Source organism: Bos indicus x Bos taurus, chromosome X, assembly GCF_003369695.1.
Source record: "Bos indicus x Bos taurus breed Angus x Brahman F1 hybrid chromosome X, Bos_hybrid_MaternalHap_v2.0, whole genome shotgun sequence".
NCBI classification, from domain to species: domain Eukaryota; kingdom Metazoa; phylum Chordata; class Mammalia; order Artiodactyla; family Bovidae; genus Bos; species Bos indicus x Bos taurus.
The window spans coordinates 14,319,029-14,341,403 of record NC_040105.1 but is presented as its reverse complement, the minus strand read 5'-3'; the positions used below and the strand labels follow the sequence as shown (position 1 = coordinate 14,341,403).

Below are 22,375 nucleotides of genomic sequence, written 5' to 3'. Positions count from 1 at the left end.
CACATTACAGTGACATTCACACTATCACTTCTGATTACATCAATGGCCTCAGTTCAGTTCATTGCTACAAAAACTTCTGTGATGTGGGTTCAGGTCCTCTGTTCTATAGGACTTTCCACCTGTGTATCTGAGAACTGGCTTTTCTTTTATCCACTTATCTCTGTCTCTTGTTTGTAATAAGGCTCAGGCACAAGGGATTGGAGTTTAAAAGGTGATTTGATGGATCCTCAGGAAAAGGGTGAGGTTTGGCAAAAACATTTTGTTTCCTTCAGATTATCTCAAGGTTTTCTGAAGCCTAAAAACCATCTACTCAGATTTCTTGAGTCTCAGGAGTCAGGCTGATGTATTCACTGGCTGATGCTTCAGGGTCAGTGCAGAAGTCTGAACGCCTTTGAAAAATGTGATGGCAGATTTAAAGCACTCCTCTGTACCTGTATGTCATCAAGCCTTGGTTTTGTTTGTTTTTTGTAAATAGTACTTGGTATGGATATCACACACATTTTACCTGGTTTCTGAAATAGAAGGAGGATACAGCTTTTAGAGTTGGGTTGCCAAGACCTCTGAGAACAGATGATAGTCCAAACTTTCAACCATGTGGAATTTCTTTTCTTTCTTTCTTTATTTTTTGGCTGCACTGCATGGCTTGCAGAATCTTAGTTCCCTGACCAGGAATTGAACCTCAGCCACTGCAGTGAAAGCACCAAGTCCTAACCACTGGACCACCAGGGAATTCCTGAGTTTATTTTCTTTATAGATTCTGAAGAATGTTCTATCTTGTCAGTCCACAGGCTAGCTTATTAGTCTTTTTTTTTTTTTTTTAGCACATTGCTTTAAAAAATTTTTTTATTGAAGTACAGTTGAATTACAATGTTGTGTTAGCTTCAGGTGTACAGCAAAGTGAATCAGTTATATATATACATATATCCACTATTTTTTAGATTCTTTCCCTATATAGGTCATTACAAAGTATTGAGTGGAGTTTCCTGTGCCATACAGTAGCTTCTTATTATTATCTATTTTATATCTGGTTGTGTGTATATGTCAATCCCAGTTTTCCAATTTCTCTCTCTCCTCTGCCCCCACCCTTGCCTTATCTTCTAGTTACCATAAGTTTGCTGTCTCCATCTGTCAGCACATTGCCTTTTTTAACATGAGTTAATTCTCCCATTTCTTAGTTCCTCATGAACTTGCATTTCGAGCTCTTCTCACTTGGATTGCCGAGGAGGGAGTGGAAGGTCACAGGCATCTCTGTGATGTGCTGTTACCATGATATTTGAAAATCCTCTGGCCTGGAGGATAGATGAGTAAATAGCTCCACACCCCATGCCTTCCACTTCTGGGAATTGTGGCTGTCCAGAGATTTAATTTTAATTAATAATTGGGATGGAGCCTCATATCAATGACATCTTGGCACTTTGAATTGCATCAGGGAATGCACAGATGAGACACAATTGTCTTAAAGATAGATCAAGTTGTCGATGTCCAAACAGCTTAAGAACCCTTGGTTGGATAGCTATGGATTTGGAAAGACTGAACACATAGAGTTTGCAGAACATTTCTTGGCCTTTATTTAGGATGTGGCAGATCCTTAAATGCCTGCCAGTAGCCCTTTATCTGTACTTGAGAGGATGGTGAAAGCTCATTAGGGTGTGAAAAACAACCGTACCACCTGGCATTTAAAAGAGCCTTTCTCCCCTCATAGGTGTAATTAATTTGACTGTGTTCAATGTGTGCTTATAAATTTACCCAAATGAAGGGCAGACAAAAAAGCAATGATAGTAGCAGCTACAACAAAAAATGAGTGAATGAACAAACCACATACCCATACTTAGAGGACAAGGTGTATATATTCTAAGTCTACTGTCTAAACCTAGACTTAGGAGATGGTGCCTTGGGCCATGTGTCTTGGATACTGATGTACAAAGCATCCATGTTCCAACACCAAATCTCTGACACCCCTGGGGTTCCTGCATTTCAACTCAGACGCTCAGTAGCTGGAGTGAGCATCAGACTCTGTAGGCCTTTATAAGACTGCCCTGCACTTCAGACACCAGCCTCAGGTTTCCCTTGTTCCAAGCCACCCCACTTCTGCCTGGCTGACTACAAAGTTGAAGCTTCTCGTAACCACCTCAGATTTGATAATTCTCTAGAATGACTCACAACTCAGAAAAGTGCTCTGCTTATGATTACTATTTTATTATAAAAGGTGTAAGTGAACAGCCAGATGAAGAGACACATAGGGCAAGGTCTAGGAGAGTCCCAGGCACAAGAGCTTTTGTTCCTATGGAGTTAGGGGGCACCACCTTTCCATTACATTTGTATATTCACAAACGAGGATGCTCCCCTGAGGCCTGGTGTTCACCATTTTTATTGTGGTTTCATTACATAGGCATGATTAAGTAAATCATTGGTCACCTGACTGAACTCAGTCTCTAGCCCCCATCCCCTCCCTGGCAGTCAGGTGGCTGAAAGTTCCAGCCTTCTAATGACTTGCTTGCTTTTTCTTGTGACCAACTCCAGTCCTAAAGTCATCTCAGTGCCAGCCTCGTTAACCTAACAAAGTTATTCCTGTAACTCAAGAAATTTCAAACGTTTAAAATATGTGTGTGTGTGTGTGTGTGTGTGTGTATTCTTTGTTCCTAGTTCCTGGCACAGGAGAGAGATATATATATATATACACATACGTACATACATACATACATATATATATATATATTCTACCATAGCATCCATGGTTCCGGGTGTAGAATAATGACTTCAGTGTTTTGTAATTAGATGAAACTAACCTTGTATTAATTCTGATTCCTGTTTAGGTTGCTGGGTTCTTGGTTTTCTTTTGTCAGTATAAATAAACTGCCATCTCTCTTGAGTTTTGGCTCATTCTTGTGTATGTTTTTGTGGCATATTTGAGTCATTCCATTAAATATGGTGTTTTATCATCATTAATCAGGTCATATGTATCCATGATGTTTCTTCCACCTACCGAGTGCCTGTGCTTTTGGAGGAACAAGGCATCATTAAATATTTTAAAGAGAGATTGGATCTGCCCATTGGGGATTCTGCAAGTAGTTTGCTTTCCAAGTGGAGAAATATGGCTGACAGGTACTGTGAAAGGAATTACTAATGTAATCTTTCTTAATTCTTGGCTTTGTGGGTAGGACTGAGGTCTACCTTAGAAGATAACTATGTAGCAGTCTGCTTTCCACCTGGGCATGTTTGGTTTGGGAAATATCTAAAGCTCTAGCATATTGTCAGGGTGTTTTGCTGTTCTCTGAAGATTTTGGATGGCATCACCGACTCGATAGACCTGAGTTTGAGTGAACTCCGGGAGTTGGTGATGGACAGGGAGGCCTGGTGTGCTGCAATTCATGGGATCACAAAGAGTCGGACACGACTGAGTGACTGAATTGACTGAACTGAACTGAAGATTTGCAGGGCCTTTGATTTTGCTCTACTTAAAGAAAAGTGAATTGAAAGAACTTGGATTCCAGAATTAAAAAAAATTTTTTTGGAATAAATCAAAAAATTTTTGATTTATTATTTAGTCTCTGAATATTTTAAACAGATTAAAATGCTATAGGTTTTGTTTTGTTTTGCTTATTTTTAAGATTTGGCTAACATTCCTTAAAGGAAATCCTTCTGAATAGGAAGTTTTGGCTACAGCATTGTTGTTCTCTCCTGCAGTTATGAACTATCAGCGTCGGTATTAAAAACCCCTGATAGGTTTTAGCTTTAAGACAATCATATTAATTTCAGCAAGGTTTGTCTAATTTGATGTTGTATACAGAGGAAATCCCCATCGCCTATTTTCTTATACTAAATGTTGATGAGGCATGACTCCATAAACTCCTGGCTGCTTCACTTCTCATGTAGCTGAGGTAGAGGCAGTTGGCGCAGTAGTTACAAATGTAGGCTCAGTGTTGCTGAGGAGTAGATCTTAAAAGTTCTCATCATAAGAAAAACATTTATAACTTTGTGTGGTGATGGATGTTAACTAGAATTCTTATGGTTACCATTTTGTAAAATATAAATATATTGAATTATCATGTGTGACTGGAACTAATTAATGTTATATATCACTTATATCTCAATTTAAAAAAATGTAAGCTCTGGTGTCAAGCACCATAGATTCAGACCCTAGCTTCTCCTTTCACTAGCTGTGTGAGTTTAGGCAGATTACTTAATCTCTTTGTGCTTGTTCTCCCATCTGTATACAACTGGGGTATGCTAGTACCATACTGTGGCAATTTTGAGAGAAAATACTGTGGGCCTTAACTTCACATCAGGCACTATTGGCTACTGATGTCTGTTATAATAATCAAAATATTTTGGGGGGGGCTTCCCTGATAGCTCAGTTGGTAAACAATCCACCTGCAATACAGGAGACCCTGGTTCAATTCCTGGGTTGGGAAGATCTGCTGGAGAAAAGATGGACTACTCACTCCAGTATTCTTGGGCTTCCTTTGTGGCTCAGCTGGTAAAGAATCAGCCTGCAGTGCAGGAGATGCAGGAGACTAGAGTTTGATTCCTGGGTCAGGAAGATACCCTGGAGGAGGAAATGGCAACCCACTCCAGTATTCTGGTCTGGAGAATTCCATGGACTGTGTAGTCCATGGGGTTGCAAAGAGTTGGACACGACTGAGTGACTTTCACTTTCACTTTCCCTGGTGGCTCAGTGGTAAAGAATCTGCCTGCAGTGCAGGAGATGCAGGAGACTAGGGTTTGATCCCTGGGTCAGGAAGATCCCCTGGAGGAGGAAATGACAACCCACTCCAGTATTCTTGCTGAGAAAAATCCCCTGGATGGAGGAGCCTGGTGGACTACAATCGATAGTGTCAAAAAGAGTCAGCCACAACTGAGTAACCGAGAGCATTGGTTAGAAATGGGACAGTTTGAGCTTCCAAACATAATAATTTTGATTTATTGAAACCCATGAAATATGTTTAAATGAGCAAATTCATAAAAATATAAAACAAGTGATTTGATGGTGACAAAATCACTGACCTTTGATAGGTAACTAGTAGATTGAAAATTCTTTTGCCTTTTCATTTTAAAATTTAAAAAGTGTTTTAGAATTTGTGGGCTAAGTAGAACCAGGAATGAAGTGCCTTTTCTGAACTTAGGTGCTCCAATGACTGGTGATACAGTTAAGCCCCTGTCCTCCAGAATGCTTAAGGAATCAGTCACTTTGTGGGAATTTTCTAGGTACTTGGGGCTGATCCTTTTTAAGCATGAGAAACTTTAATATTTTAACTCTTTGTATTGAAACTAGTTCTAAACTATACTCTATGCCTCTGTGCTTTTAAAGCCAGAGTTTGGTTTTTGTACTAGTTTCCTGTGGCTGCTGTAACAAATTACCACAGAGTGGGTGGCTTAAACCAACAGAGATTTGTTCTCTCACAGTTGTGGAGTCTGGAAGTAGGAAATCAAGGTGTGAGCAGGGTTGGTTCCTTTCGGAGCTCTGAGGTAGAATCTGCCCCATGTGTTTCTCCTGGCCTCTGTGGGCTAGCTTCCTTGGTGTTCTTGGCTTATGGCCATGTCACTCCATTCTCTCTCTCTCTTGTCACATGTCCTTCTCCTTTGTGTCTTCTTCCTTTCTCTTTTATAAGGATGCTTGTCTTTGCAGTCAGGGCCCATTCGAATCCAGAATGATCTCATCTGGAGATCCTTAACTTAATTGCGTCTGCAAAGTGTTCCCCCCACCCCCACCCAGTTATGGACACATTCATAGATTCTGGGGGACATACGTTTTTTGAGCCACCATTGAGCTCAGGATTCAAGCAAAGGGAATATTGAGCAATAGTCTCTCTGCGTCATGTTGGCTGTGATGTTGGTTCATTGGTCATAGAGGTGTGAAGTGTCCATTCTTTAGACCCCATCCCCTCAGTACAGCCTCTAGAGAGATAGATACAAGAAGGCCAACAGAAGTCAAAGGGGCAGCCTTGGTCGTGGAGGTCCAGTGCTGCTCAGAGGCCTCATACCTGGCTGATGGCTGAATGGAGAGCACAGGGGGAGGGAGGTGCTAGACTGTGCAGGTTCAAGAGCACAGGAGGGCACAGGGGTGTAGGCCTAGCTTATCTCCCTGGATGGCAGCTGGGCTGCCCAGTGGCCTCCCCTGTCCCACCCGGCTGCTGCGTGACTCCTCGTTCCCTGGGAAAACAAGCCACGAGTGAGTGGAGAGAGGGATGTGTGGAAGGAGGGACTGGCCATGCTGACTGCAGCCCTGCGTCCCTCTGGCAGTGGAGGTGTGAGAGTGGGGTGAAGCCTCAGCCAGACTGCTGTGCTCACCTGGGCCAAACTCTGGGACAGGGTGCGCTCCCACCCCATCACGTCATCTTGGAATGTTGCCTTGCTACCAACTTGCTTTGTTACCTATGTCCTTTGTATAGCTGAGGTGAAGCGCAGGCAGGCAGTCTCCAGAGCGACATAAAAGTAAGTGGCAAGTTAAAGGTTTAGCAGCATTCTCTGACGTTCTTCAGTCGCCTTCCTAGAAAGTCACCTCTGCTGTCAGTTTTGACTTCTTAGCTCTTCGTGTGTTTTTCTCCTTCTACTTCGTTTCCATCACACTTCTCTTTCACTCTTTGCAGATATAGATATAAAAGAGGAATATTCCTCATCCCAGTAACATTTTTCTAAGGTGTCTGGGGGAAGAGTTTGCTTCAGAGCCTTTAAAGATCTTCAAGCCCTGAGTGACATTTCCACATACTTAGTACCAGACCACATGTTTTTCATGTACTTTGAACAGATCTCCTGACAGAAGCAACAGTAAAGATTGTGTCTCTAATGGCAAATTGTGATTGAGCATCTTATGTAGAATGGAATTTTCTCATAAAAATGATGTAAGTGGCTTATAGTATTTTAAATAGTTCTCTCAGCACCATTCTTCAGAAATGTCATAAATAACTTGGCTTTTGTGGGTCAGCTGGGAATGGAACAATTTTTAATGTAGACACTTTGAATGCATTTTCTCATATGATGTCACCTTACAAAGTTAATATTGTAGTGTCTGCTGTTGACACTGAGAATACATTTTCTTATACAGTGTCACCTTATAAGTGAATTTAAGGACAGCTCATGTTGATGAGATGGGGAGACTTTTTAATTTTTTATTTGTAATGCTTTTAACTTTTTCTTTTTCTCCTTGGATTTATGTCTGTGCTTGCTCTTATAAGCCAATGTTGGGCTTTCTCAGGATTTTCAAATATCTTGGAGTACAGATTTTTATTCTTTGGGGGTAGGGTGGGAAATCTGAGTCAGTACATCAAATTCAAGGCACGTCTGTTCCTCAGGTTTTAAAAAGTGCCTTGGGATAAGAACAGTGGCTATCATTACGCTTGTGATGTGATGTTACATGCATATAACCTTTAAGCTTGTTTTCCTTCCCAGGTATGAAAGGTTACAGAAAACATGTTCCATTGCCCTGGTTGGCAAATACACCAAGCTCAGGGACTGCTATGCCTCCGTGTTCAAAGCCCTGGAACACTCAGCCTTGGCCATCAACCACAAGTTGAATCTGATGGTGAGCCCCTGCCTGGTCTTCTGCATGTTTCAGCCATTCATTGTGAAATCTCATCTTGTACACAGGCAGGTTGTGTTGAAGGACCCCCAAGTTCAGTGATTCACCAGGACTCAGAGGACTGAGAATACAGCTGTACTCATGAGTATAACTTATTTTAGTGATAGGATACAGAGCCAAATCAGCAGAGGAGAAGGCTAGTCGGATGAAGTCTCGGGGAAACCACCTTTAAGCTTCCAAGGGTCCTCCTCCAGTGAAATCACAGAGGATGTGCTTGAACCCCCCAGGAATAAGCTGTAGTAACACTGGTGAAGTGCTGACTGCCAGGGAAGCTCTTTAGAGGCTTGGCACCCAAGGTTTTTCCTGAGGGCTGGTCACATAGGTGCCCTCTGCCTCCAGAGCGTCAAAATTCCAGACTCCCAGGAGGAAAGCGGGTGCTCTACATAAATCATATTGTTTCTTCCAACACTATAGGCACAACGAGCCACTCTTATCAGATCTTGTTAATAGTGAGCATGTGTGCATGCTCTCATCGTTTCTAACTTTGCAAACTCACGGACTGTAGCCTGCCAGGCTCCTCTGTCTACGAGATATTCCAGGCAAAAATATTGGAGTGGGTTGCCATTTCCTCCTCTAGGGGGTCTTACCATCCCAGGGATCAAACCTATATCTCCCACGTCTTCTGCATTACAGGCAAATTCTTTACTGCTAACCCACCAGGGAAGCCTGATTATGGTGGGAACTCTCCCCAAATCATGTTTCCAGATGCCAGACAAGGGCCAACCTTGTAAGCAGGCCTTTCCGAGGATAGCGGTCAGGTCTGCCATGTTAACTTTTTTTCTGCATGCAGGTTTAAGGCACAGTTTCTGAAATTAGGCTTTGCACATTCAGGGACGTATATACTCCATGCTTATTTAAGTATTTTGTGTTTACTTAATAAGAAAATGGGGCTTCCCCGGTGGCTCAGCGGTAAAGAATCTGCCTGTAATGCAAGAGCTTCAGGAGATGCAGGTTCAATCCCTGGGTCGGGGAGATCCCCTGGAGGAGGGCATGGCCACCCACTCCAATATTCTTGCCTGGAGAATCCCCATGGACAGAGGAGCCTGGTGGGCTACAGTCCACGGGGTCACAAAGAATCGGCCACAACAGAGCACATACATATGGGCTAGCACATATGGGCTAGCAGAGGTGAAGTTATATGTATATAGCTTGAGTATACTCTTTGTCTTTGTTAGATACAGAAGTAGTATATGCTCAGTGTATAAAATTTAAGCAAAGCATAATGCAAAATCCAGAAAGTAGAAGATTCTTCCTCCCAGAAATCCTTCTCTTGCTGCACCTGTCGTTCTCAGTTTGATGCATATCTTTCCAGACTTTTCTCTCTATATATAAATGTGTATATTTAATGATATTCTCTCTGGGTATATCACAATTTAGGAAGGCCTTATTATTTTGATGTAAATGGTAAAACCTTTATATAATGAACCAAAAGATACACTTACTTGTTCAAGAAATTGAGTAGTTTCCAGCTTAGGACCTATCTCATTTTCTCTCATCTCTTTGTAGCTTCTTTCTCTAAACACTTTCTGTTTTTGACTTTCGAATGAATTGTTCCCTTCCTATTCTTCCTATTCATTCAGCTCCCCCAGGCCCTCATAGAAAAAAGAAAGCAATAATAGAAAATCTGTTATAATACAAATTTTATAAAGTAAAATTTTGTATCTTAAGATATATTCAGATAGTAATTTGTATAACAGAAATACTAAAATAACAGATATATAGGGACTGTTATGTACACAGGAATTGTCATAACTGTTTTTCTTATAATAGAATTCATCGATGGTGGCCTCTACTAAGTCTTGTTGGAATCATGGGCCTGTGCTGTGTTTATCTTGCGTGACTTTGGCAGCAGTTTCCCAGCTGGTTTTCAGTCTTCCCTCCATTTCCTTCACTGAATTTTTCTAAACTCACTCTCTGTTCCTTCAGACCTTTCGGTCGCTTCAAGTGTTCTGTCGCTGCATGGAACTTCTCTGGGCGTCACCGGAGTGGTCACCACTTCCTGTCTTTTGTCTGCAGTTTCATACAAGCTGTTCTTTCACCACCACCCCTCTCTACCCCTCTACCCTGCATACCTTCCCACCTGCATACCTTCCTACCTGCCTCCCAATTACACACACACACACACACACACACACACTCAGCTTGCGTCTGCTCCAGGGCGTAGCTTCTTGGACATCCCCTCCCCCAAAAGCTTCCATGAAGGTGTTCCTTCCCTTCTTCTCTCCAGCTCACCTCTAGCTCTGGTGTGGGTCCTGCTTCTTCCGCAGTGTTCTCTTCTTTGCCCATAGTAACTCTTATCTCCCTGTGCTGTGGGTGCCTATTTATCTGGTTTTGTAATCTTCCTAAAAGATTGTAAGAGCCACAAGACGTCTATGCTAAGTGACCTGTACAGTGTTTGCATAATAAGTAGTTATTGAATAATTGTGTGTTAGATGGTTCTAGTATTTTCCAGTTTTTATTTTTCTGAAATCTTTACATTTGTTGGATGTTTTTAGTACATAGATTCCATTGATCTGGAGCAGACTACTGAAGTTGAAGACCCTGTGAAATTCCATGAAGCTTGGCAGAAGCTCTGCAAAGCTGAGTAAGTACCAAGGACTGTCCACGCCAGTTAGGAGAATGCCACTGTGATTTTTCCATAATGATTCAACTTACCCCAATTACTAATTTTTGTACACTTGAAAGATAGTTTGGAGTACTTGTGATTCGGGGTGCTTGTGCTGTATTTACATTACATTTACTTTGAAACATGCCATGTTAGTATTAGTGGTGCATGCAATGGAGATGATTTTATTTTGGATAAACACTCTCATTTGAAAACATGAGAGCTCAAGAGAAAACTGGAAGGTCATGTTACCCTTCATGGCACAAAACAATGCCACCCCCAAGAGTTATGTTGATTACTTACAAAATAAAACCTTGAATCAAAAGATGTGGAAAAGAAAACAAAATCAAAAGAGAAGGGAAGATTGTCATTCTTGCATAGTAACTTTGTATATGTAAGGTCTGTCTCTGTATTTTTCCATAGCATCAACTCACTTTCTCCTCCCCAGAGTAAAACCATCTCCACTGCATGTGCCACTAACACTAACATGGTGTGTTTCAAAGTAAACTGGTGAAATAGGCCTACTAATTACTAAGTTGTAGCACAGCAAAATTTCCTGGCTAGGAGCCACTTTAGAGACTTGAAGCCACTGCAAGGCCTGAAGGAACAGAGAATGATTTTAGAATCACTGTGGCTCAGTGAAGGAAATGGAGGGAAGTTTTTACCATATTGATGGGAAAGTGAGTCGATGCTACTGAAAGATGCAGAGACAGACTTTCCATATACAAAGTTACAGTGCAAGAATGACAATCTTCCCTCTTCTCTTGGTTTTGTTTTCTTTTCCACATCTTTTGATTCAAGGTTTAATTTTGTAAGTAATCAATATAACTCTTGGGGGTGACATTGTACTGTGAAGGTAACATTACCCTCCAGTTTTCTCTTGAACTGTTAGGTTTTCAAATGAGAGTGTTTATCCAGAAAGTCTCTAAAGTGGCTCCTAGCCAGGAAATTTTCCTGTGCCACAACTTGATTAGCAATCAAAAGGTCTGTTTCACCAGTTTAACTCTTTCTGATTATGTAAGAGGTCTTAAAACATTTTTATAACAGAACTTTTAAAAGAACCTTAACCTGTTTGTATTCAGATAATTCTTTCAGTGTCATTTTTAACTGAATTGAATCTCTTAGTTACTATGCTCATGTGCTGCAGACACCTATCAGAAAATATATATCAAGGTCAGTTGTGAGACATTCGCAACTGCTTTATAACATTGGGAGGATTTCAAGAAGAAAGTTCAGGATGTGAAATTGTGTAATCAATTTTGAAAATAGACTCCAAGCATATTCTCTAGCAGTTGTGCCAAGTGTTGAATTTGGGATCAGTAAGCATGGTCTGAAAACAAGAATTTCACAAATAAAGATAATGTCAAATTTCCCCTCCTCTTGTGTTGATTGCAGTGGTGTTCTTGTGCCAGGAGGCTTTGGAATCAGAGGAACGTTGGGAAAACTCCAGGCAATTTCTTGGGCACGGTCAAGGAAGATTCCTTTTCTGGGTAAAACTGATGTTTATGAATCCTGAGTATGAGTTTTTTTAGATTTTTGATACCTAATTGGGATAACATATAATAGGGTTTGTTAATGTGAAAAGTGTGATTTCGAATTTGAACATTCAGGTGCCAAATAGTTTGCTACAGGGTCTGGAAACTATATTCTACAAGCCTTACCTGGTTCACAGCGTTTTTGTAAATAAAGTTTTATTGGAATACAGCCACACAGATTTGTTTACATATTGTCTGTAGCTGTTTTTCCAATACAGTGGCAGAGATTGAGACCCTACAGCATGCAAAGCCTAAAATCTTTACTCTCTGGCCCTTTACCAAAAAAATTTGTCAACCTACAAGAACTTACCACTGGTCTGGTTGTATAGCAAGAGGATGGGAAGAACCTGTGTTCAAACCTGCCCTTACCTTTTCTGATTATTCCCACCTGATTCCATCTTTTACCACTTCAAGCAGAGAGCATCTCAATAAGATGCCACAGTGTTATTTCTAATCAGAAAATGCTTAAATTGAAATGTATATACTCCTTTTAGAAAAGATAATACAGAAAAAGCATCTAACATTACGGAGACAGCTCTGTTAAGAATTAGAGCTGGGTGTTTTCAATGCTTTTGTTCAAATTGGAAAGCATGGCTTCCTTAGCAATGAAACTAGATGTAATAGAACATTGATGGGATAAAAGGCAGCTCTGCAACTGGGGGTCCAGAAGGAAGAGGGAATGGGGAGAGGCCGTGTTTCATGCTGTGCTTGCATGGGCTGCTGGGTTTATGAACTGAGTGGACCGGCTTTGGTACCGTTCACTTAATATCAACAGGTTCATTTTCCCCACTTGCCTGTTCTTTGATTAACTTCCTAGACACTCTCCACTAGGGATCCATTTTTAAAAGAGAAGCTAGGAGTAGTTTACCTTGGTACCTTGCTTTGTTTTATCCATCTAAGCTCACCTGCGCCACTGTTTTCTTTTGAAGTAATCTTGTTTAGTTTCTATCTAAACATGATTAGCATTCTTCAGATAATTTTCACTGTAGAGAATAGTTTGTAGCTCTTTAGCTTTCTCTTTAACACACTGTCTCTATCGCCTAGCTTTGTGGGACTTTCTGAAGTTCCTCCAAAGCACTCAGCTGTTTCACGCTTATTGACTTTTGTTCTGGTGTGCTTGGTATATTGATTGCTCTCTCCTTTGAGTCCCTGTGTATCTTGGATATATCTGTAAAAGCATCTGGAATACTCCTTGGTATTTGTTTATTGGAGAGTATTGGTGGGCCACAGTGAATGTGGAGATGGGCAAGGGGTACATCCCTGTGGCAACAGGCCTGGGCCTATGCAGGTCCCTTTCTGTCCTCATTGAGCTCTCTGCTCAGTTCCATTTGGCTTCTCCATTACGCTCCAGCCTGTGGTAGAGGTACCAGCTCCCCCAGCTGCTGCTGTTTCCTTGTAGTGAAGGTTCGGCCTGTTCTGGGCTCAGCAGCTGGGCACAGACCTCCCACTCCCCTGCCTGCCTGTGGGCGCTCCTTGGATCCCAGCCTGCTGCCAGGCAGGGGCTGCCTGCAAACAGAGCCCACATTTAAGGCCATGAAACTATCTAGAGAAGAGAGAGTGTGAAGACTCAGCCCACAGAGACTCCCTCGTGAATTGAGGTGTTGTTCGACAGTCTGTGAAGGAGTTGGGTGCTCTGGGGCAGCCCTGCAGGCCACACGTGCGCCTCAATCTAGAGACACATTTGGAGGTAGGCAGATTTGCCTTTTGGACCTTGCCTTCTCATTTCTTGCCCTTTTCCAACTTCACATTTATTTATTCCTACTTCATTTTGGGTCGTCCAAACCCCTTCCCTGCCCCTGCCACCCCTGTTCTGAGGGAGAAGCTACAGCAGCAAACTTACTCTCTCGGAGCCTGCATTCTAGATGGAGAAGATAGCAAGCAAATGAACAGAAAATGTGACACAGTACAAAATCGTTTCGTTTGTTTTGTATATGTGCTTTTTAAAACAGGAGTTTGCCTTGGGATGCAGCTGGCAGTGATAGAGTTTGCACGAAACTGCCTTAACTTGAAAGGTAAGTCTGAGATTTTCTAAAAACCTCTTAGTGAAAAGCATTCTTATTACTTAAAGAATTTTCCAGCTACATAATGGTGAGTTACTGAACTCATTTCTTTATCTTCAGATGCTGATTCCACAGAATTTGAGCCAAATGCCCGTGTTCCTGTGGTAAGTGGATTGTTTATCTTTTTGGGTTGGGTCATTATTTTGTTTCTGGTTCTAGCCTATGCTCATAAGGGGCTATTATTTTTTTTTTTTTTTAATATGACATCAGGACATTTTAATTATATATGATTTTGCTTATTGTTATTAGTTTATATCAAACCACTTTATTCTCCATCGTCCATTTTGTCAGCTGTGTCTTGCAGGAAGAAAGGGTCCTAGACTGGTTTCTCTGCAGTAGTTTTCAAGCTGAACATTCAGGAAAAGGTTGAGTTGACTTTGACAGCAATGTATCAGAGCTGATGTAAACACACAGGCTGTCCTGTCTCTAGACCCATCCTGTCTGTACTTTTGCTGCTCCTCAGCGTTTATCAGTTCCTTTTCCCATAAAATAGTCCAAGGATTTGACCAGGAGTGAAGGCTACTGTGCTGTGTCACCTGCCACCCTGCTAACTCATCCCATGGCATCCTGTCCCTCCACACTTGGAGTTTTAGAGTTGGACAATCTGAATGACATTCCCTACACCTGAGATCTCTCCTGTCCTGCAGCCTCCCCACCCCTGGAATCTCAAAACCAGCGAAGAATTTAGTTACAAAAATAAACCCAATCTGATTACTGAGGACTTCCTATTCATCCTGGGAAGCCTTTCCTGACCTCTGCCTTCTATGCCTCGCACCACCTCTATCAGAGTATACACCTCATCATTGTGATTCGTCTTTTATTAACAGTTTTATTGAGATATAATTCACATACCATAAAATTTAGCCATTGAAAGTATATAATGCAATGACTCAGCACATTCACAGATTTCTATAATCATCACCACAGTCAATTTTGGACCATTTTGATTACTCTAAAAAGAAATCCCACACCCTTTGCTGAAACCCCCAAGCCGCTTATGCTCCCAGCTCTGGGCAGCCATTCATCTGTTTTCTGTCTCTATATATTTGCGTATTCTGGCCATTTCATATACAGTCGACCTTTGAATAATGCAGGGGTTAGGTGTGACTCTCCGTGCAGTCACGTATCTGCCTATAACTGCTAATCACCTCTCCATATATGCTTTCCTCCATATCTGCAATTTCAACCAACCATGGGTCATGTAGTACTGTAGTATTTACTATGAAAAGGGCTTGTTTAAGGGGACCTGTACATCTCAGACCTGTGTTGATCCACTGCAAATGGAATCATACTGTATGTGGCCTTTTGTGAGTGGCTGCTTTCATTTAGCATAATGTTGTCAAGGTCTGTCTATGTTGTAGTGTCTATCAGTACTTTGCTTCTTTTCATTGCCAAATAATATTTAATTATATGGATAGATTGCATTTTATTTATCCGTTCATACTTTGATGGACATTTGTTGTTTCCATCTTTTGGCTACTGTAAATAATGCTGCTATGAACATTTGTTTACAAGTTTCTGTGTGGACATATTTTTTCATTTCACTTGGGTCTATACTTAGGAGTGGAGTTGTGGGTCATATAGTCACTGTATGTTTAATTTTTTGAGGAACTGTCAGACTGTTTTCTAAAGTGGTTGCAGCATCCTGCAAGCAATGTATGTGGGTTCCAATTTCTTCATATCCTCAGCACTTGTTATTTTTTATTACAGTTGACTGTTTTTTTTAAACTTCAGTTTCTTTTCTAGAGAAAACAGTAGTTCTTATACTTTAGTTTGCATTAGAAACACTTGAGGAAACTTTTCCCCCTTTCTGTGTTAATTTACTCAGCACATATTAACAGCAAACATACTGTGAGCCACATATATTCTTTCCTTGGGAAATGATTACAATTGACTCTTGAACAACATGGATTTGAGCTGCACAGGTCCACATATACATGGATTTTTTTGTGTGTACCTCTCTTTTAATTAATTTATTTTTTATTGAAGGATCATTGCTTTACAGAATTTTGCTGTTTTCTGTCAAACCTCACTATGAATCAGCCATAGGTATACATATATCCCCTCCCTTTTGAAACTCCCTCCCATCTCCCTCCCCATCCCACCCCTCTAGGTTGATAAACAGAGCCCCTGTTTGAGTTCCCTGAGTCATACAGCAAATTCCCGGTGGCTGTCTATTTTACATATGGTAATGTAAGTTTCCATGTTACTCTTTCCATACATCTCACCCTCTTCTCCCCCTTCCCATGTCCATAAGTCTGTTCTCCATGTCTGTTTCTCCACTGTTGCCCTGTAAATAAATTCTTCAGTACCATTTTCTGGATTCCATATATATGTGTTAGAATATGGTATTTATCTTTCTCTTTCTGACTCACTTCACTCTGTATAATAGGTTCTAAGTTCATCCACCTTATTGTGTGTGTGTGTTAGTTGTTCAGTCATGTCTGACTCTTTGCCACCCCACGGACTGTAGCCCACCAGACTTCTCTGTCCATGGAATTCTCCAGGCAAGAATACTGGAATGGATTGCCATTCCCTTCTCCAGAAGAACTTCCCAACCCAAGGATCGAGCCCTGGTCTCCTGCATCGCAGGCAGATTCTTTACCGTTTGAGCTACAGGGAAGTCTGTGGATTTATCCACCTCATTAGAACTGACTCAAATGCATTCCTTTTTATGGCTGTGTAATATTCCACTGTGTGTATATATACCACAACTTCTTTATTCATACATCTGTCAATGGACATCTAGGTTGCTTCCGTGTTCTAGCTATTGTAAATAGTGCTGCAATGAACATTAGGGTACATGTGTCTTTTTCAATTTTGGTGTTTTTTTTTTTTTTTTTTCAATAAATATATACTGCAGTACTATACTATTGATAGTAGGTTGAATTTGTGGGTGTGGAACTGTGGATATGGAGGGCCAACTGTAAAGTTATATTTGATTTTTTGACTACTTGAGGGGTCAGTGCCCCTAAGCCCTGTGTTGTTCAAGGGTCAGTTGTATAGCCATTCTAGTGGGAGTGAAATTGTAGCTCACTGTGGGTTTGATTCACATTTCCTTGATGTCTAAGGTTGTTAAACATCTTTTTGTATGCTTATTGGCCACTTGTATGTCATGTTTGGAGAACTGTCTATTCAGATCCTTTGCCTACTTTAAATTGCGTTATTTGTCATCTTATTAAGTTGGAAGTGTTTTTTTTTATATTCTAGATATAAGTTCCTTATTAGATATATTATTGACATTTGGGGCCAGATAGTTGTCCTGTTCATTGTAGGATGTTCAGTAGCATCCCTGGCTTCTACCCACTATATGTCTGTCATATTTTCCTCCCAACCCCAAACTGTGACACTAAAAATATCTCCAGACATTGCAGAACATACCCTGGGGACACAGGCAAAATAGTCTCCTTTGAGAAGCACTGATTTAGAAAAATCTAGTATTTTTTTGGTAACTTTTTATTTTATATGGGGTATAGCCGATTAACAGTGTTGTGATAGTTTCAGGTGAACAGCAAAGGGACTCAGCCGTACATATACATGTATCCATTCTCCCCCAAACTCCCCTCCCATCCAGGCTGCCCTATGACACTGAGCAGAGTTCCATGTGCTATGCAGTAGGTCCTTGTTGGTTATCCATTTTAAATACAGCAGTGTGGACATGTCCATCCCAAACTCCCTAATTATCCTTTCCCCCTAACTTTCCCCCCAATAACCGTAATGTTCTGTAAGTCTGTGAGTTTGTTTCTATTTTGTAAGTAAGTTCGTTTGTATCATTTCTTTTTAGATTTCGCATATAAGGGATGTCATATGATAGAGAAATCTAGTTCTTTTCCTCTCCCCTCAGAACAGTCCCTTCCTTTCCTTATGGCAACCATTAATTCTTTTTCTTTAAAGAGTTATCTTTCCATTTAAAAAAATACAAGTAAACCCATATATTTGTAAGCCTCTCCCCTTCTTAGATAAATGACAGCAGACTCTGGATATTTTTTCTGCCTTGCTTTTTTTCACTCAACATTCTCTGCTGGAGTGGAGATCATTCTGTGGAAGGATATAGAGATATTCTCCACTCATTTTTATAGCTTGCAATTCAGACTATAATGAACCATAACTTCCCAGCCAGATGGTACTTTTAAGTCTTACGCTTAGAAGAGTTAATACGAGTGAAACGTTCCTTATAAGGCTTTAATAGAAACATATTTCCTGACTAATGGCTGATATGGCTGTGCCAGGCAAACATTGGGATTTCTTCTCTTAGAGAATACTTTGGGGTAGGAACTGACTTTACCAGTAGGTGCCACTGTTAAATAGCTTTGGCAAGCTTTATTCCTTGACTATCCTTTACTGTGTGTGTGTGTATTTTTAAAACATTTATACACAGGATAAAAAAGTAAAGCCCTAAAGAAAAGGTATAAAACTGCCTTTTACATGCTCCTACCTCACCTCAGTTCCCTTACCCAGAGGTGACTACCTTCGTCCATTTCTTTTGTTATTCTGCTAAAGATTGTGTGTGTGTATGTATATACAAACGCCTACCTGCTTATGTATATGGATATATGTTCCTTTAAAAATACATATGCTGGTATGCCTAATACATCATTCCCCTTGCATTGTACTCATCACTCCACTTCAGTGCACAGGGATCTTCCAAATGCTTGCCTTGCTGTTAATATATGCATCATTCTTTATTTAACAGTCTTATATTGATGAATATTTAGGTTGTATCCATTATTTGCTGCTTTAAATCATGCTGCAAATTAGTATCTGTACATATGTCCTTGTAGCCACACATACACACTTATATAGGATAAATTCTTAGAAGAGGAATTGAGAAGTTGGAGGAAATGTACATTTTACATTTTGATAACTTCTATACTCATAAGTGAGATGAGAACAATAAAACCTAATTGCTACTGAACATCTTTATGGCCTACAATCAGTTTGTTGGAGAAAAATAGCCTTAAGAGCCAGGATTTGTGAGGATGGGGAGAAGTCTTATTAAAGAAAAAGACTAAGGTAATAGAATCACCAGGTAGCAAACACCAGGAAGCCTCAGGAATCTCTTAAACTTGAGCAAATAACAGTGACTTACAGAGGGTAATAGCCATTCTGCCCCTTCTCACTAAAAAAAGTAAGTAATTTGGAAACCAGGAGCCTCCTTTAGGATATATTTGCAGCTGAAATCTGTTTCATGGATGTGGGGGAGAAAAATAATTTTCCCTCTACCTTTCTAGGTTTTTGGCTGAGATCCCTGTAACAAAAGGCAGATTAACGGCCGGGGTGGGGGGGTGGGTGGGGGGCAGGGCCAGGCGGCGGTGGGGCGGGAGGGGAGAGGAACAAGCAGAAGCTTAATAACATGGATACCTCCAGTGTACCCAGGAAACCCTGAATAACTCCCCAGAATGGCCCAAGCCACCATCTTAAATACCATCTCCAGCTAGAGAGTAAAGATGTTGGTATTTATGGGAGATTTTCAAGGCAAAATCACAGAAAACAAGGGTAAGGTTATCATGCAGATTTAAGTCCATGCCTTCTCCATTGTTAAGAGTTTCTAGAGATTTAGAGTTATCTTTCTCTTCCTGGTACTGTGAGGGAGTGAAAGTGAAGTTGCTCAGTTGTGTCTGACTCTTTGCGACCCCATGGACTGTAGCCTACCAGGCTCCTCTGTCCATGGAATTTTCCAGGCAAGAATACTGGAGTGGGTTGTCATTTCCTTCTCCAGGGGATCTTCCCAACCCAGGGATCGAACCTGGGTCTCCTGCATTGTAGGCAGACGATTTTACCATCTGAGCCAGCAGGGAAATCCTGGTACAGTGACACCCTTACAAATGGAAAGTGAAAGTCGCTCAGTCGTGTCCCACTCTTTGCGACCCCAAAGACTAGAGTCCATGCAATTCTCCAGGCCAGAATACTGGAGTGGGTAGCCTTTCCCTTCTCCAGGGGATCTTCCCAACCCAGGGATTGAATCCAGGTCTTCCACATTGCAGGCAGATTCTTTACCAGCTGAGCCACAAGAAAAGCCCTTACAAATGGAGGTTCCCTTTATAAATGCAAATATCTCTGACAAAGGGTAACTTCAACTCTGTTTTTATTTTTATTTTTAATGTTATTTGGTTTGGTTTTGCTTCACCTCAGGGCATGTGGGATGTGGGATCTTAGTTCCCTGCAGTGGAAGCGCAGTCTTAAAGTTCTCACTAGGTTGTTAGAGCGTCTCCTCTGCTGTTTCTTAAAAAGAATCAGCCCACCATAATCTTTATGCCAAAGAGACATATTTTGAGGTGGCAAATTCTGCTCCCTTTCACGGGCCACTGTGACCCTCCTTTGGCGTGCATGATTAGTCTTATGGTTGCTTACTAAATCAACAGAGACACTGGCATACAGGATATCTAAGAAGAGGCGTCTCTTATATACATCAAATGAGAAATGGTTTACTAAGAATGAAGGTAGACTCTGAGTCTGGAAGTCCCAGGAGAGAATGAGTAAAATTTATTTCATTGTGTAATTCTTCTGCTTAGTCCACAGGGCGAAATAGAAGGCTCTTGGACTTTGCAGAATATTTAGGTTCTATAGCAAGTCTGACTTGTTGTTGTTGAGTTGCTCAGTCGTGTCTGACTGTTTGTGACCCCATGGAGTGCAGCACACCAAGATTCCCTGTCCTTCACTGTCTCCCAGAGTTTGCTCAAACTCATGTCCATTGAATTGGTGATGCCATCCAACCATCTCATCCTCTGTCACCCCCTTCTCTTCCTGTCTTCAATCTTTCCCAGCATCAGGGTCTTTTCCAATGAGTTGGCTCTTCATGTAAGGTGGCCAAGGTATTGAAGCTTCAGCTTCAGCATCAGTCATTCCAATGAATATTCAGGGTTGATTTCTTTTAGGATTGACTGGTTTGATCTCCTTGCTGTCCAAGGAACTCTCAAGAGTCTTCTCCAGCACCACAGTTTGAAGGCATCAGTTCTTTGGCAATCAGCCTTCTTTATGGTCCAACTCTCACATCCACACATGACTACTGGAAAAACGATATCTTTGACTATAACAGACCTTTGTAGGCAAAGTAATGGCTCTGTTTTTTAATACTCTATTTAGGTTTGTCACTGCTTTTCTTCCCAGTAGCTTCACCTGCCTTCTAGATGATGCGTACCAGGAAAATAGCTGTAGCTGATTTGTATTCTGACTGTCTCAATCACATGGATGCTGCTGACACCCTTGACTTTGAATTTGCCTTCAGATCTCTCTAGTTCATGTAGAAGATAGCTTGTGGCATTGTAGAGTTTTTATTTAGAATATTTTTTACTTTTGAGATATATATAGGAAGAATGATCTCAATCTGATGTTTAGGGATATGGATATGCATTTTTTTTTTAGCATTTCTTTTCTATTTATTGAAAATAGTAACTTTAAACATTTGAATTTACATTAGCTGTGGAAAGAGAATCTGAAAACAGAATCCACATTCAAACACATCAACACAGATTTGTGTCAACTAAAAGAAAATTCAGGAGATTTCAAATAAGAGTTTCTTTGGAATCTTAAGAATTGCAGTTCAGAGGAATTCCCTGCCAGTGGTTAGGACTCCACACTTCCACTGCTGGGGGCCTGGGTTCCATCCCTCGTTGGGGAACTAAGATTCCACAAGCTATGCGGTGTGGCCAAAAAAAAAATTCCAATTTGGGAGACCCAGATTTGGGTAACCCTAAAAGTATGTTATAAGGAAGAGAAAGAGTCAGGGCTTATAAAGACAAAAAGCCAAGATGTTAAAAGTTGCCTGGTAAGAATTGTGATGGCCTCTGATGTGAGTCAGAGAATATTTGTCCTTGAGGAATCATGAGTTGTTTTAGGGTAGGGGTCCAATAAGTTCTGGCAGGTGTTCTGAAGCTGAATCCAGCCTTTGTACCCCAACACTGAATTAAATCTTGGAGACAGAGTTTTGGGCAAAGTAGAAAAGAATAACTTTATTGGTTTGCCACGCAAAAGGGGACACAGTGGGCTGATGCCCTCAAAACTGTGTTCTGATCTAGAGGGAGCAGTGAGGTAAAAAGTTTTACAGTAATGGTTCAAAGAGGGCGAGGTCAGCTCGTGGGCAGGCTTCTGATTGGTTGGTGGTGAGGTAAGTGGGAGTCAGCATCATCAGTCTTCTCGTTCCATCAGGTCTGGGGTCTAGTGCTTGTGGGCAGCACTCAATTAACTTCTCCCAACTAGTGGGGGTTCCCATTTCTGTAAAACAACTCAAAAATATTGTTCTGTGTATCCCTGGAAGGGGGACCAGGACCCTGCCCAAGGCTGCACTATTGTTTCTTTTGACTCTTTCTCGCCTCTCTCTGCATCCCCTCCCTTCCCTAATTAGCATCTGTTTGAACCTGCTCTCTAGAACTCTGGGAAGATCATGGAGACTGAATGAAGCCTATTTCCTGTAATCAAGAAAGGGGAACACAGAAAAGGAGCCCCAAAGGGTCCTGTTCAGTATCAGTTCTGATGACTTCATCAGGTCAAAAGGTCAGATTCCATCCAAGCTGACATGTGCATAAGTCATAGTTCCTTAACGGCCTCCTAGCTCCATTTTAGAGAGTTCTCTTTGTAGTACTGACTCCATGTTGATTTTCCT

The 22,375-nt window shown here is 41.2% G+C and overlaps 1 protein-coding gene across 5 annotated transcripts in view; it reads left to right on the top strand.

Annotated features, from left to right (window-relative positions):
• Nucleotides 1-22,375, top strand: part of CTPS2 (CTP synthase 2) — a 110,078-nt gene that overhangs the window by 24,914 nt on the left and 62,789 nt on the right. For all 5 annotated transcript variants that reach the window (XM_027533499.1, XM_027533498.1, XM_027533500.1 and 2 more), the window contains 6 exons: nt 2,951-3,102; nt 7,387-7,519; nt 10,072-10,160; nt 11,577-11,671; nt 13,666-13,728; nt 13,837-13,880. In XM_027533499.1, coding sequence (XP_027389300.1) covers nt 2,951-3,102; nt 7,387-7,519; nt 10,072-10,160; nt 11,577-11,671; nt 13,666-13,728; nt 13,837-13,880 — 576 coding nt within the window. The remainder of the gene's footprint in view (nt 1-2,950; nt 3,103-7,386; nt 7,520-10,071; nt 10,161-11,576; nt 11,672-13,665; nt 13,729-13,836; nt 13,881-22,375) is intronic.